Source organism: Pezoporus occidentalis, unplaced genomic scaffold (assembly GCF_034315485.1).
Source record: "Pezoporus occidentalis ecotype Australia unplaced genomic scaffold, CSIRO_AGI_Poc_V1 ctg118, whole genome shotgun sequence".
NCBI lineage: Eukaryota > Metazoa > Chordata > Aves > Psittaciformes > Psittacidae > Pezoporus > Pezoporus occidentalis.
In genome coordinates, this window is record NW_026912972.1 from 3,438,837 (window position 1) to 3,452,901 (window position 14,065).

A 14,065-nucleotide genomic window follows, 5' to 3' on the forward strand; every position below is an offset into this window, starting at 1 on the left:
GTCTGTCTGCCTACACAAAGACCAAGACTAGTGCAAGTTGTCACTGGTTTCAGGAAGTAGGAGGAACATGTGGAGATGGTGTCATTAGCTCTGCTGTACTCCAGCAATTCCCAGCCTTCCCAACTGCCTGGGCACAAAGGATGCCCATGACACTAATTTTCCATTTCTTCTCTTACTACAGGCAGCATCAGTCTGACATCCCCCAAATCACATGATTCTGCTTGATTACTTTTTTCATCACACAGTTGTGTTTACACAACCATCACGGTAGGATTCAGTCTTCATCCAGAAACAGTCAAAGCTGGCAACATGCCACAGAGTGAGAACACTGAGCAGAACCTGGCCATGAAGCCCTCACTCCACACAGGAGGGCCCAGAGCAGGGAACCTCACTGTCGTGCACTTGTTTTCATGCCATTTTCCAAGTCCCCAGCCTCAATCCCTGCCACACAGAGTATTAAGCATTCATACCTTTAATTTATCTGTTACTTTTTTTTTGTAGACACAAACCCAGAATCCAAACTCTCAGGAGTATCTTGAGGCATTCTGTTGTGTAGCAGCCTTTCGAAGAGCAAGGCTGTAAACAGCTCCTAAATGTACAGCCCAGAGCAGAGAACAAAGACAATTGTTTGGCACACCCCTGAGAGCTTAGTGTTCTGTTAAGCTTGGCTTTAAGGACCCATGCTGAAGACCCTTTCTTGGGACAACCAGACACAGAAAGTCAGCACTGATGGATACCACTCATTTTACCCTTTCTTGTATGGGTCTGTCAGGTAGAAGCAAAAGTTATTCCTTCATTTATCCATTTCTCTTCCTAGGAAGTCTTTGGACCTTGTTAAATAACTACACTAGAACACAGAGCCTTAACAGAGAGTGAGGTCAGAGGGCTGCTTCATTAGCAGTATTGTATACTTTGTTATTCACATCAGTATAAAGAACAGATCAAAGGCTGCTGTTTCAGCCTGGGAACTGTATACATCCTCTATCATGAGCTACACAAGGGAGAAGTTTAGGGGAGTCCAAAACAAGGGTCTGATTCTCTCCTTCCTAGCTGTTTTGTAAAAATTAAAGAAACACAGGAAAGCTTTGTTTTTTTCTTTAAGGGCTTTTAAACTCATCACAAAAACACTTCAACTAAGGTTCCTCAGATGTCTCATTCAACACTCTTCCTGCCAGCCCTGCTAACAATGTGTTCAGAAACAAGGATAAATGAACCCCTAAAACTACCAGGCTTGCTGCTGTTGTTACATGAATTTGGGAGGGAGCAGACTATAGTCCAGCTGGATCAGATTCCATAAGGACAATCATATATTTAATGCCTAGGCCACATTCAGCTGGAATCAGTAGGAGTGGCATAGTACTCTCACATCTGAGAATCCTATTTCAAAACAGAGGAGGATCTGCAGGCACTACAGAGTTACTGCCTTTGCATAACATTCAAGCAACAAATCATATTCATAGAGCCATCTAATTGCATTTAAGTACATATCAGGTTAAGCTCCAACTAGGTAAGGCAACGAGAGATGTAACAAAATCCTACAGGATAACACAGGGAGTCTCTGAGCAAGACTTGGCGGGGGGAATGAAATCCAGCTTTCATTGCCAAGTTATCATACCAGCCCTTGGATGAGGGCTCTCCAAGCCCTGGGATGTGACTGCTTTGGTTATCAGCTGCAAACCTTTTACTTCCTTTTGAGAAAAGGATAAACACAACAAATCTCCCCCCAAACCCCACCTCACCCAAGCACCTTTTCCCTTCTTCCTGGAGAACAAAGTGGGAATCTCTTCTTCCACCAAGTTACCAAACGTGTTCTCTCCACTGCTCAGAACAGAGCTGAGAACTGCCTCCAACCACATACTTCTCCTTCCAAGGGTGCTCATACAAGCCAGGTTTGGGAGCCCCACCATCAGAGAGCCTTTTGTCTTTGAAGCAGCAACTGGGACTTTGGCTTGGCCACACAGCACCAGACGAAAGGCCTTCTGCCTGCAACTCTGATCTGATCCACGCTTTTAACTACCCACCTGCCTCTTCTACCACATTCCTGTACAATACAAGGAATACCCCATGAACCACGACAGGCAGAAGAAGGACAGACCCTCTCTACACCCAGCAAACATTGCAGCGGGATTCCTGCGCTTCCCGCACTCTCATCAACACTGTAACTAAGATTTTATTCACAGCTTGTACTCACCTCAGTGCTCCACCATCACAGCCTGCTAGCAAGCTATAAAATGTATCTACCACATGCTGCTAGTAAGACACAACAATCGTAACGATATTGGCTCTTCTTCCTTCACCTGGAAAGGAGGAAACAGGTTCTTACCTGCTGCCCTCAACCGTTGCTCTAGCTGTAAATACTTAAATCAGGATTCACCCTTATTGCTCCCAAACCTCTCAATCCTTTTAGCAGATGATACATTAGTTCTGCCTTGTGCCTAAGCACCCTTAGGAGGGTGCTTCTAATGGATAATTAACAGCACTTCATTATTCCTCCAGGTGCTCTGACTGCATTTATTTATGAATATTGCAGCACCACACGAAAAGCGCAGCTTGCCGTTGGGCCGGGAGAGCTAACGCAGCCCGCTCAGCCGCACCTCCTGCCGCAGCACCCCCAACACAGCCTCGCCGAGCCCCTCATGGCGCCGAGGCCGCACCCCGAGCTGTGAGGAGACGTGGGAGCGGGAGCGCCAGCCCCACATGGCGCCAAACCCAACGGCCGCCTGGCGACCGTTAGCGGCCCCACGGGAGCCCGCGCCCCCCACTGGCCGTGAGGTGAGGCGGCGGCCGCCATTTTCCCGACGAGGGCCGCACCAGGGAATGGGGCTCTCAGCCCTAAAATACCAGCCCCACCGCCCCTCATGGGCAAAGGTTGCTGCCTGACAGCGGAGAGAGGCTGACCGGCCGGCCGCTAAGCCAGGCGGGAGAAGTGGTGGAACCGTGATCCAGAACCGGGACACACCCACACCTAGCTTGGACAGAGGTATGGCTCCGGCCATTGGCGACGCCCTCACACACCCCTGCGCTGAAGGGAACACCGTGGCAAGGGAGGGGATGCCGGCGTATTGGTGGGTATTTCTGCCTGGAGGGCTAAATGGGTCGCTGCAGGATAATGCTGAACCACACCGCAGGACAGGATCCTGTGTTCACATAAAGCAGGGAAATACACCCTCAGGAAAGAGCACTAGCTGTAAAAACTGATTCCTTTGTCAAGAAGTAAGAGATTAACTGAGGAAAAGGGACTTAATCCTCTCTGACTCTCCTGGTAAGGCTGACCACAATGGCAGGGGGTGCACCATAACTTGTTTCCATGCAGGGCAGCAGCGCACAGTGGTTGAATGCAGGAGGAGCTGCACTGCAAACACTGGAAACCAACACAAGCGTTTAGATGACAAGCGATTTTATTTTGCAAAACAATCACTATACAGCAACAAATACAATTGCAAATCGGATTGAAAAACATGAACTACCTACCACCAGCCATTCAAGAAATGCCTCTTATGGTAACAGGCTCTAGAATTATCAGAAAAAAACACAGGTTTGTAACAGCAGACTGTATTCCTTGACATCCCAGCATACAGCATGATTATTTGTTGGCTTTTTCTCTTTGCTAAAGTTGAAGTGGCTTTTATGTGCTTGACTTTTCCAAGTGTGAAACTAGTTTACCTTCCTGCAGTGGGAACTGCTGGAGTTGCAGAGGGAATTGCTTTAGCAATCAGTGAACTCAACAGATACCTAGGCTAGGAATCTACCTGCGCTGATTTTCATAGCAAACATGATCTACTCTTCAAGGCATTTGCCTTTGAAGGCATATTTGTACTTGGGTTTCAAACGGTATTTGGTCCAGCATGGAAAAAACTTCTGCTCATGTGTGGTAGTCCACACAGGCTGCCTTTCGACTCCCTTTGGGTCGTGCATATAGGCAAACTTAGGTCTGTAAGCAGTCACGATGAGGTTACTAATGTACCTTAGCAGCGTGTTGAATGGCTAATACCATTTACTGTCATACAGTGAAAATATACATAGCCCTTGTGGGCATACAATGTCCCTCATCAGTATCAGTTTTTTCCTTAACAGTTGCTGGACAGAGTTTTGCTCAATTTTGACTTCTGCTTGTGGTTACATAGAAACAGAACTCTGCAGATGGGGCAGAAGCACTTTTGTCTCTACAACTTGATGCATTATTAATTTGGGGCTCTCCCCTATCTATCCAAACAAGATTTCACCATTCCTTTTATCTGGATTATCTCTGCTTTGTTACAGGGTTGGGTCTTAAGCACCCAGCATACCTGCTGGCTCAACATGCCTGTGGAAAAGAAACAACGGATACGGGTTCCAGGAAGCTGGCCCTATCTTTTTTACTGGGCATTACGTATTTACAAACTGTTGTTTTAAAAACCAACACTCTTCTTGAGAAGATTAGTATAAGCATTTTGGTGAACATCTACAGTCATGTAACATCAGGGTTTTATTTATTTAACAGCACAAAACTCTTGATTTCTTTTCATCAGACTCCACGGTGTTCTAGCGTTCTGTCTATGGAAGTAGTATGATTATGATTACAAAGATCTTTGCTGAAATCAAGACAAGAAAGCTCATTTTAATGCATGAAATAAATGACTTGGAGTGTTACACCACTCTAACTTTGGACTCATAGGTGGATAAACTAAGCTTCATTTTCTAGAATTTGTCCATATTAAAGGGTAATAAAACCCTTGACTCCCTAGTTAACACTGTTATCACTAGCTAGTGTTCAGGGAAGCTGAGGTTCAATAGTACTGTAGTTTCTCTACCACATTGGCCAAAGGCATAAACCCCCCCCCACTCAAAGTTAATTTATAGTAATTGACAGTATGATCAGAGCAATGTGCTATGCTGTTGTTTTTCCTTTCCGTCTTTCTTGTTTTTTTCCAGGAAAAAGGGGAAGAGGCTTTTAATGTACCTCGACACCGTTTCCATGAAAGTTGTAGTATTACTCTAACCAAAAGTATAACAAATACAAGGCAGAAATCCAGATGCACTTAGCATGGTTCTAAACTCCCTGTCCTTTGTATAAAACAACTGACTTACAAGCAGTATTAGGTACTTTACAGTGTGAAAAAGCTTTTTGCAGAGCAGCAGTGTCATGTGTGGGGCTGTTAGGAGTTCATCATCAGTAAAATTTTAAGAGATGTAAGCTTTTTGTTTTGTCTTTGTGCTGCTGTGACAGCTTAGCCAAAATTCCCCTTTGGTCCACTGAACACTTACTGTCTAGTAACTGCATTTACTACCTGAATTTAATGGCGGGGAATCCTGTGCTATTAATTATTAGAATCCTTCTCCACAGACATAAAAATCTCTACAAGTCTTTTCAGATCAAAGCCCAACACACACACACGCACACATACAAATTAAGAAGGAAAAAGAACAGATCAAAAGCTTCCAACACACAACGTTAACCTAATACATGTATTGAGTATAGCTCAACTGACAGTGCAAAGTTTAGTTGAGAAATTTTAAAAGGAAAAGATCAAACAATCTGCAAGAATGTAAACTGGTCATTCCATATGTCTACTGTACATATATTACCAGCAGGTGGTTATCTGCTGATGCAGAATACTACCATATTACCTTCAGTGTTCTCTTAGTGTCCATAAGATAGTGTTGGAGTTCCCACAGGTAACTCCGCTGGATCGCTTGTTTACGTATCTCTGCCTTCCATCTTTTATGCACACTTTTCCTTATACGTTTTATAATCATTATGATCCCACTTTGCTCAGGTTTTAAGATGCCCTATTTATTGATGAACCGCTATGGCAACCCAGTCTAGGGGGCTCACTTTATTTATCTACATACTACAACTTACAGGCATTTCTGTTATGTTTATCACTGTTATCTGAGTGCCTGAGTGTATAAGTCATCACTAAAGGAGTGGAAAAAAAACATATTAATACTTTTTTTCTGCGTTTCAACTTTAGCAAAAGAAAAAAATAAATAAATCTAACATTCACTGTTACTACAGGAGTTAAAAAAAAACAAAATAACAAAACAAGACCAACCAACCAAAATAGAAAATAAGAAAGGAAAAAAAATGAAACAACCAACCCAGAACCAAACTATTGTGGATTTTTTTTTTTTTATAATTCAGAATCCAAACTCAGCCATCTTTAGAGACCCTTTTACAAACATCCGGACCCCACAAAAATCATACCTTTGTGAAGAAAGGGAGAGAAGGGAAGAAGGAAGGAATCCTTTTTCTAGCATCACAGAAGAGACTTGCATCTGGCACTAAAACAGGGTCACGGCTTTTAGTTGTTACAGAAAGCAACTTCATGCTAAAATTTTCATCTTTTTTTTAAATGTATTCTTACGAATAGGGAAAAAAAACCCTGCTAACATCTACTTTTACATACCTAAAATTGCAACACCAAAGGGTGCAAGAGACACAGATACTGTGAATAAAGAAGTAGAATATTCAAGTATATGAGGAGGGTGTATCACAAATGGCCACAGAGAAATATATATATCTATAATACTGTATCAAACAGATGGAAAGGATGTGAAACCGGTGGTGCATACACAAATCTAGCCGCTTAACCAACTTTCTAATCAGACACAAGTCTGTTGGGGTGGAAGTGCTGCTTTCAACAGCTTTATTACGGCACTTCCCCAAGCATGGTTTGAATGTTTTCAACTACTACTTTTAGTTATTAGTTAAATAATTTATTGGCTTTTCAGCTATACACTGACATAATTAACCAGGCCCCCCCAAAATGTTAATAATTTAATTCAACTTTTGTTCTACTCATTTATACAAAATAACACCTTTTTTTTTTAATTAAACTTGAATTTCTCTACATGCCCTTCCTTCTGCTACGCAAACTGTTCATTTAACCTGTCATAACTTACAATGGGCAATTTCTTTCATTTCCCCAGCTATCAACAGAACAGTGAAATGAGTAACTTGGGATATTAACAAGGCTCTTCAGAAAGAGGTGGATGGCCTTCAGGCACATGAAAGGTAAAAATGCATTTTATCATAGTACGGTACTCCATGCAAGACAGAGCAGAGCAACAATAATTGTCCAATGTAACATACTGCAGTTGTATTACCCATATAAAGCCAGTGTCTTCCTGTTGTAAATGGAGATCAGGCCAATTTCTGCATCTATTTAATTATATTTTTTTCTGTTTTTTTTAACTGTATGGTAACTACAAGTCTTGGGATGTGACTTTGTTTTAGACATGATAAAGGATGAATGTAACACCTGCTCTGAGCCCATTCCTGCCAAGAGCTCATGCCTAGATATTATTACTTCATACAATGCGAAATGAGCAGATTCATAAGCCCTGCTTAGCAAGGGCTGCCGTGACATCTTCAGCGAGGGTAGCAAGCTGGGGCGACTCAAGCAGGTTGATGCTTCCAGAGGATGAGACGTTGCTGAGTCTGCGTGGTGAAGCCACGCTGGACCTGCCTGGTGACTGTGTGATGATCTCAGCCCCGTGATCGACACGGGCTTTAGCGTGCTCTCTGAAGTTTAGCTTCTGGCTGTCAATCTGCTCCAGGAAAGCAAAGAATTTAACACATTATATATTCACCAAATTATTTTGTTATAGATCATCATTTGGGTCTTATTTTGTTTACTTTTAAGAATTCTTACAATGATTGAAGCTTCTTCACTCCTTAGAATAATTGAAACCGAAGATTTTGCACCTTGCTTAATATATACTAGTTTACTATGTTACATTCTCTTACTATTTCTGTCTCTGATGGATGGATGCTTTAATGAGCAGTACCATTGTCCCTAGTTCTATGAATTTAATATACATTTTATGGGCATTGTGATTTGTTTCTGAAATATGTATTTTCAAATGTCTGTGGGAGTAATCTTACTTTCAAGATGTTTTCCTCCTGTTTCACAAAGCAGCCCTGATACATACTACAAACTTACTAGATCATACTGTACAACAGTCCCAAACAAGGTTCTTCTTTATGGGGAAAGCCAGTGCACAAACAAGATGTTGCACTTTAAGATTCACTCTCAGCTTAGATGTGAATGTGAGACTGGTCATTCCAAATTCCAGAGGGAACAAACATCATGTGAGTGCGCTTGAAGGAGAACAAACAGATGTTTCCTACTCAATTCAGAGCCATCACTGAATTCACAGCTCTGATCATTTCACTGGGTGAGGGGCACAGTGGTGGCCTTTTCTCTGATGGCTGTCCTCTTACCTTGACGTTACCACCACCAGGTACGTGGTGGGCATTTTCCAGTGAACCAACTTTAGCCTGAGCTTTTTCTTTGAAATCCAGTTTCACGCTCTCGATTTTCACACGCCCGCCTCCTGTGCAAGGAAATGAAATATTGAGTAAGAGGCTGGAATGTCTCAGAAAGTCTGACTTGATGCACATGGATGCTCTCACATTACTTCCCTTTTAGTTGAGTTCTAATGGTTTTAGAGAAGCACAGAATACCATGCTGTATGTTCGGTAAAACATAAAATCTTCAACACATATTCAAACTATAAGGATGTGCTGTAGCCCTACTGATTTTCATTGGATTTAAGTAGATGCTTGAGTATTTCGCTGACTTCAGTCTGCATTTCAATATCTTATCAGACTAACATTATGCCACAGCAGCATCCTTCTGCATTAATTTTATCTCCTCTCTAAAGCAGGTGGCCCCATACCTTTATGCCTTTATATATCTAGTCAATGAGAGGTAAGACTATTATTTTTATTTGCAAAGTGTATTTACTTTCTCTTAGACTATAAAAGAGAATGGTATCATCCATGATTTCTCTTTCACATAACAGGATTAGGTCTTTGCTTTGTCCCACATCCCAGAAATTCCTACAATACCTGGCTTGTGGTGGATATTCTTGAGCGAGCCACACTTGGAAGTCACATGACTCAAGTCAATCTTCTTGGTTACAATTTGTACCTGTCAAACACACACACACAAATTACAGGTATGAAGAGAGTCAAATAAATTAAAATCCAAGCCCTGCAGAAGAAGAGCCCAAGCCTCTACAAACCACTGAAAAAAGAGAGATGGTTAGTAGAAAACAGACCATGCTACAAAGGGGGAAACACCTGGATTAATACAGCAAGCTTCCTTCCCACGTATGGAATGACAGAGCTGGGTTAAGCTTTACTATCAGCAGAACAAAGAGAAGGACAAAGCAGATCAGCTTGTGAGTTCTTTCTGACATGTTTCTGAGCCTCCTCTTGGGGTGGATGCTGCAAAGCCATGCATGCAGCAGGACCCATCCGTTTGCTTCTGCTCTTGAATGTGCATTGTGGCAACTTTTTTTCCTCTCTACTATCTGTTTCGTACTTTTCTGCATTCATATACAGTATGTATTCATGTCAGTCCACTATGGAAGGTCATGTGTGACTCCTGCAGCTGTACCTGAGCTGGTTGGTGTTCAGCCAGCTGCTGGCTTGGTGGTGCTTACCCAAGAGCGGCAGCACTGCTACACTCAGTCCAGCAGCAGCACAGGCACCCTTCTTCCACCTGCTGCTCCCTGCCTTACTGTTGGCTGCATTGCCATGATTGTGCTGAGCCCAGCTCGGGAACAGCCACAGAGCCACACTGCTGCCTTGCTACATTCCCAAACACCTTCCAGATGCAGCCCACAATCACAGTGACTGCGGTAGCAGGTGGCAGTCCCTCCAGGCCAGACAGGAGCTCCAGGGTAACTACAATGCCATTTGTTTGCTCACATCACCAGCAATGAGTTAAGCCAGCACTGGTGGCTGTACTGAATCTGTTTGGATCAGACATGTCCACACCATCAGGTCTTCCATCTCAGAGGAGATCATTTCCATCAGGAGGGTCATAGCTTCCTTAAGCTCTTCCTTAAGCTGTTCCAGTGAACTGAGAGGTGTCTGGTCAAACCCTGAGCAACCTCAATTTGTCACACTGGAATAATGCTGTGGCATTAGCACTCAGCATGCTGGCCCATCGCACCCTCTCTAAGATTTCTTTGTTCTTATGTTTTGTTTTACTTCTTTCTCTCTGATGGATGCATATAACTGAACGGTTAGCTGAGGAAGGACTGAGGCACTGGAAGATGCCCAGCTGTGAGGCTGCAGTCTCACTGTGAGCTGTAGTCTCTGTTTGGAAATTACTTTCTTGGGCCACTCCCATGAAAGGCACTGAATCATTTCTGCTCACACTGGACTGTTACTGTCAGCACCCTTGGGGCGTTCAGAGATCATTCTTCTATTCTCATTTCCATTGCCCATCCAAGTTCTGGGAATGTGTTGTGCTCTATGCAGAAAGATCAGCAGGCTACCATTGCATACACAGGGCTCACAGGACTACCAGACCAGACTCACGTAAAACAGTAGCAAGAAGTAAAGTAGTGGTCAGAGGAAGGGAGACAGAGGGGTCTGGCTGTGCTAGGCAGGTCACCACAGTGGAGATGCCTGTTCACAGGGTGTCCATACTACTTACATTTCCTCCCCCTGCAGAATGTTTGATGTTATCTCTGGAACCACAGCGGGATTGAATATCGCTAAAATCGATCTTCTTGTTTAAAATCCTAACCTAAAAGGAATTGGAGGTAACTTACTATATACCATACGTACACTCCATCAGGGTGCAGGACAAGGGAGCCAGGGTAATTTTGCCTCCTGCTGTGACTCCTTCCCACTTGTATTGAAGTGTAAGAAAGCAAACCATGCCAATCTCTATGCTTAGTACGCTAACACAGCATATGTAAATACACTATGCTGCTCTCTTTCTACTTTACAAAGTGGTGGTGAAATACAAAGGGGGAAGTTTTTATACTGGGAGATAAGAGAGGTGGCTTTTGCCTGAAAACCTCAAAGAACTCCTTGCTTGCCAGGACTGGATAGTCCTTGGACAGCCTGTCCTAGGCTGTTTTGAGTGATGTCCATATTTCTGCTGGACCAGCCACAAGGAAAAGATGGAAACCCTCCTTCCCACAGCTCAGTACTCTAAGATTTCATGGAGAAATCCCAGATCCAGCCAGCTCAGGCACAGGTCAAAATCCTAAGGTATTTTGCCCCTCCTGCCATACAGTCATAACAGCAGCTCATAGAACAGATCATAGTGTGTCCTGTGAAAGGGGACTGACAAAATTAATTAAACTGAAGTTAGAGCTCTCTACTGCTCTCTCTCTTTACTGTCATCTACTAATGGGCAATGCAGAAAACAACACCTGGAAACTTACAGCTGCAATCACTACTTTCTGATTTCTGGTGCTTCTCCCCTGTGTTCCGTGTTTCTGGCAGAACAAGTACCCCACTGTCCCTTGATGGTGCGAGCCTCCTTTACAGACACTAGGAGCCTGCATTTTTTTTTTGTCACCTTAGCTGCAACACAGGCATATGACCGTGCCTGGAGGTGAACTCCACAAAGGCCTGGCCATGCTGTCCTCAGTGTTACCCCCATCTCGAACTTCATCTTGACCCCCACGTCAAAGCAGTTCCTCCACCTGGCAGAACTCAGGTTCCACCACCAACTGTCCCCCCCAGGAACGATATGCTGCTGTCCAGCAGTTATGAGTAGGCAGGGACAGCTGGGTGCAAGGTGCACACATAAGTGACACCACTTCCAGACTTCTTCCTATGCAGGAGCACAGGATTGTGCTCATCAGTCTTAAGCTTTTCAGGTGCGTGAGAAGGTGTTTCTGGCCAAGGCTGCACCTGCTTTCATTGTACCAGGAGGTTTTAATTACTCAAAGAGTGCCACCCATGCAGCTTATTCTTTCTCTGGGTTAAATAAGTGTTAGGTTGGGTTTTATTTATCTCTATGTTATTAATATACAATATGAATTTACACTCTTTACAAAAAGCCACAGAATTCTGGGGGTTGTCTCTTCATTTTGCTAAATGGCACTTGTAGAGCCTTCACTGGCATACTGCTTAGCACAGTCCTGTTGGCTGCTATTGTAGGTAAACTTAAAGTGACTGATATTGAGATAAGAGAAAGGGAAGGATACATGGGGGTACCTTAGTGTGGCTTCTTCCACTCCAGAAACACAAAGCAGCTGCAAAGGAGCTAAAGTGGCCAGTCGGAGAACCCTGTGCAGTTTCTGCTGCCTGGCTTCAGATTCCCAAACTGCTCCATGCTCCCTGATAAATCTGAGACGTATCACTCCCTCTGTGCCTCACCTCTCCATACCAGGACAAGACTATTTACCCCCTTACAGGGATATCAGATTTTGCAGCTCCCAGCTCTTGCAGTGGGGACATCATGTTTTGATAATGAGTCAAATCCCTCTGGCACTAAGCACTTAAGCCCAGTAAGAAAGAAGAAATCTTCAGAGGATCCCACTTTGCAGCTAATATGAAGAATTTCTTCACAGCAAGCTGTTTTCATGGGTCCCGCTCATTACATATAAACACTAAATCAGTCAAACTATTAGGATGTTAAGTGTTCTCTGGCTTTAACTGGCAAAAATCTATGGTGATGGCATGCTTAGCAATAAGGGTGATGACAACACCAGAAAACACAACTGGTAGGTCACCTTCAGATGGGTGTCTTCAGTAGGCAAACAGATTTCTGTCTTCCTCCCTCCTATCTACTTAATCCATCCAAGTAAACCAATATATGCTGAAACATGAAAGCAAATGCCTTTCGAGTTTTATTCTTGTGCTTTCTCTCAATAGCGTATTTGTTTAAAAATGTACCTCAGTACTATACAAGACAGGTGTCACATCAGTTACAGAAACACACGTCTGATGTGGTGTCAGATCTGGCTCCCAGGGAGCTTCAGGCCAGACACAACTGGGCAAAACAGAAAGCCTTCCTAGCACTTTATGAGCACATACCTCAGCAATGGATCAGCAGCACCTCTTTGCAATGGCCACAGGGGTGCCTTTGCTCTGAAAATGCTGATGTAGGGGACATGACAAGACCTTACTGCTGCCTCAGCTCAGAGGCCTGTAGCTTAAAATGGACCCAAAGCAAGGTGGTAAGTTGAGATGGTGCCTTTGATCAAGTGCCTAAAGGCTGATTTGCACCCACAAGTCTGGAAGTTTATGAGTTTTCTGGCCCATGGACCTGGCTAGCAGATCTGTAAAGGACCAATCATCTCAATTATCCTCTCTGTCTCACTGGGTGAAATGTGCCCTTGTGTAGAAGGGCCAGCAGGAGACCTATGTGTCATTTATATCCTGTTCTTAGGGCTGAAGTGAGCTGTGTGATGTGTATGTGCTGTGCTGGTCCTCTGGCACAGGGAAGAACTGCACTGATCCAAGGTTTTCTCTGATGATCTGTTTCTTCCTTTCCTGGATTATATCAATATCCCTGCACATATTTAAATCATGACTACCTTCTATAACTAAAGAATTCCACAACTACTGGAACCTTGTTTACTGTAGACTATGGCTTTAAACTGCTTAATCCCTCCATCCTATATTCTTCAGCAAGCCCTATTCCCTCTTGCCAACAGTATCTCCCAGATTTTTTCTCAGGTTTGATAGACAGGGCAAACAGACACCAGTACACAACCAGCTAGCTTTTTGTTGTCTCTGATTAAGGAGAAGGGCTGAGTTATCACTGCCTTTAACCCAACGACTGCATTATGCTGAATCTCTGTTTTGTACCCAGTCAACAACTATCACCCAACTTGGAGGGACTCCCTGTGTTTCTAACCACTGCTCCCTTGCCAGCACTGGTTGAAACTGGCTAACAGCTTACAAATGATTTGAGGATGGCTAAGATTGCCAGCCAGACAGCATGACTGCACAAACTTTGTTTCCTTTGAGAAATCAGACTGTAAACATGAGAGGGAAAGTACCAGAGAGGGACAGGAACTATTTAGGTTAAAGAGAAACTTTGTCTTGCAAACAAAGAATATAAAGTGACTGAATTATTTGAAGCTGGAATCTAGAGGGAAATCTGTAACTGTCAGAGAAGGGAAGCTCTGGAACTGCCTCCTAAAGGAACAGAGGTATGACAATAAAATGATAAACTTTTATGATGGCACTTGATGAAAGGAATTAGATTATGCAGCTCTCTGTGACAGAGGCAGCATGAACACCATGACTCACCAGGGAGGTCTCTGTGCTCCTGAATGCGTATGTACGTCTTCTGTGGGGGTGGAA

At 43.6% G+C, this 14,065-nt stretch overlaps 1 protein-coding gene across 45 annotated transcripts in view; it reads right to left on the minus strand.

The window, feature by feature from the left end:
* Nucleotides 1-3,380: 3,380 nt before the first annotated feature.
* MAP2 (microtubule associated protein 2) overlaps nt 3,381-14,065 on the minus strand; it is a 226,684-nt gene continuing 215,999 nt past the window's right edge. For 25 of the 45 annotated variants that reach the window (XM_062602511.1, XM_062602338.1, XM_062602357.1 and 22 more), the window contains 4 exons: nt 10,443-10,535; nt 8,840-8,921; nt 8,210-8,322; nt 3,381-7,533 (listed from right to left, as the gene is read on the minus strand). In XM_062602511.1, coding sequence (XP_062458495.1) covers nt 7,318-7,533; nt 8,210-8,322; nt 8,840-8,921; nt 10,443-10,535 — 504 coding nt within the window. In that variant the 3' untranslated portion in view covers nt 3,381-7,317. The remainder of the gene's footprint in view (nt 7,534-8,209; nt 8,323-8,839; nt 8,922-10,442; nt 10,536-14,065) is intronic. The other 20 variants (XM_062602660.1, XM_062602666.1, XM_062602581.1 and 17 more) reach the window with 1 other exon arrangement.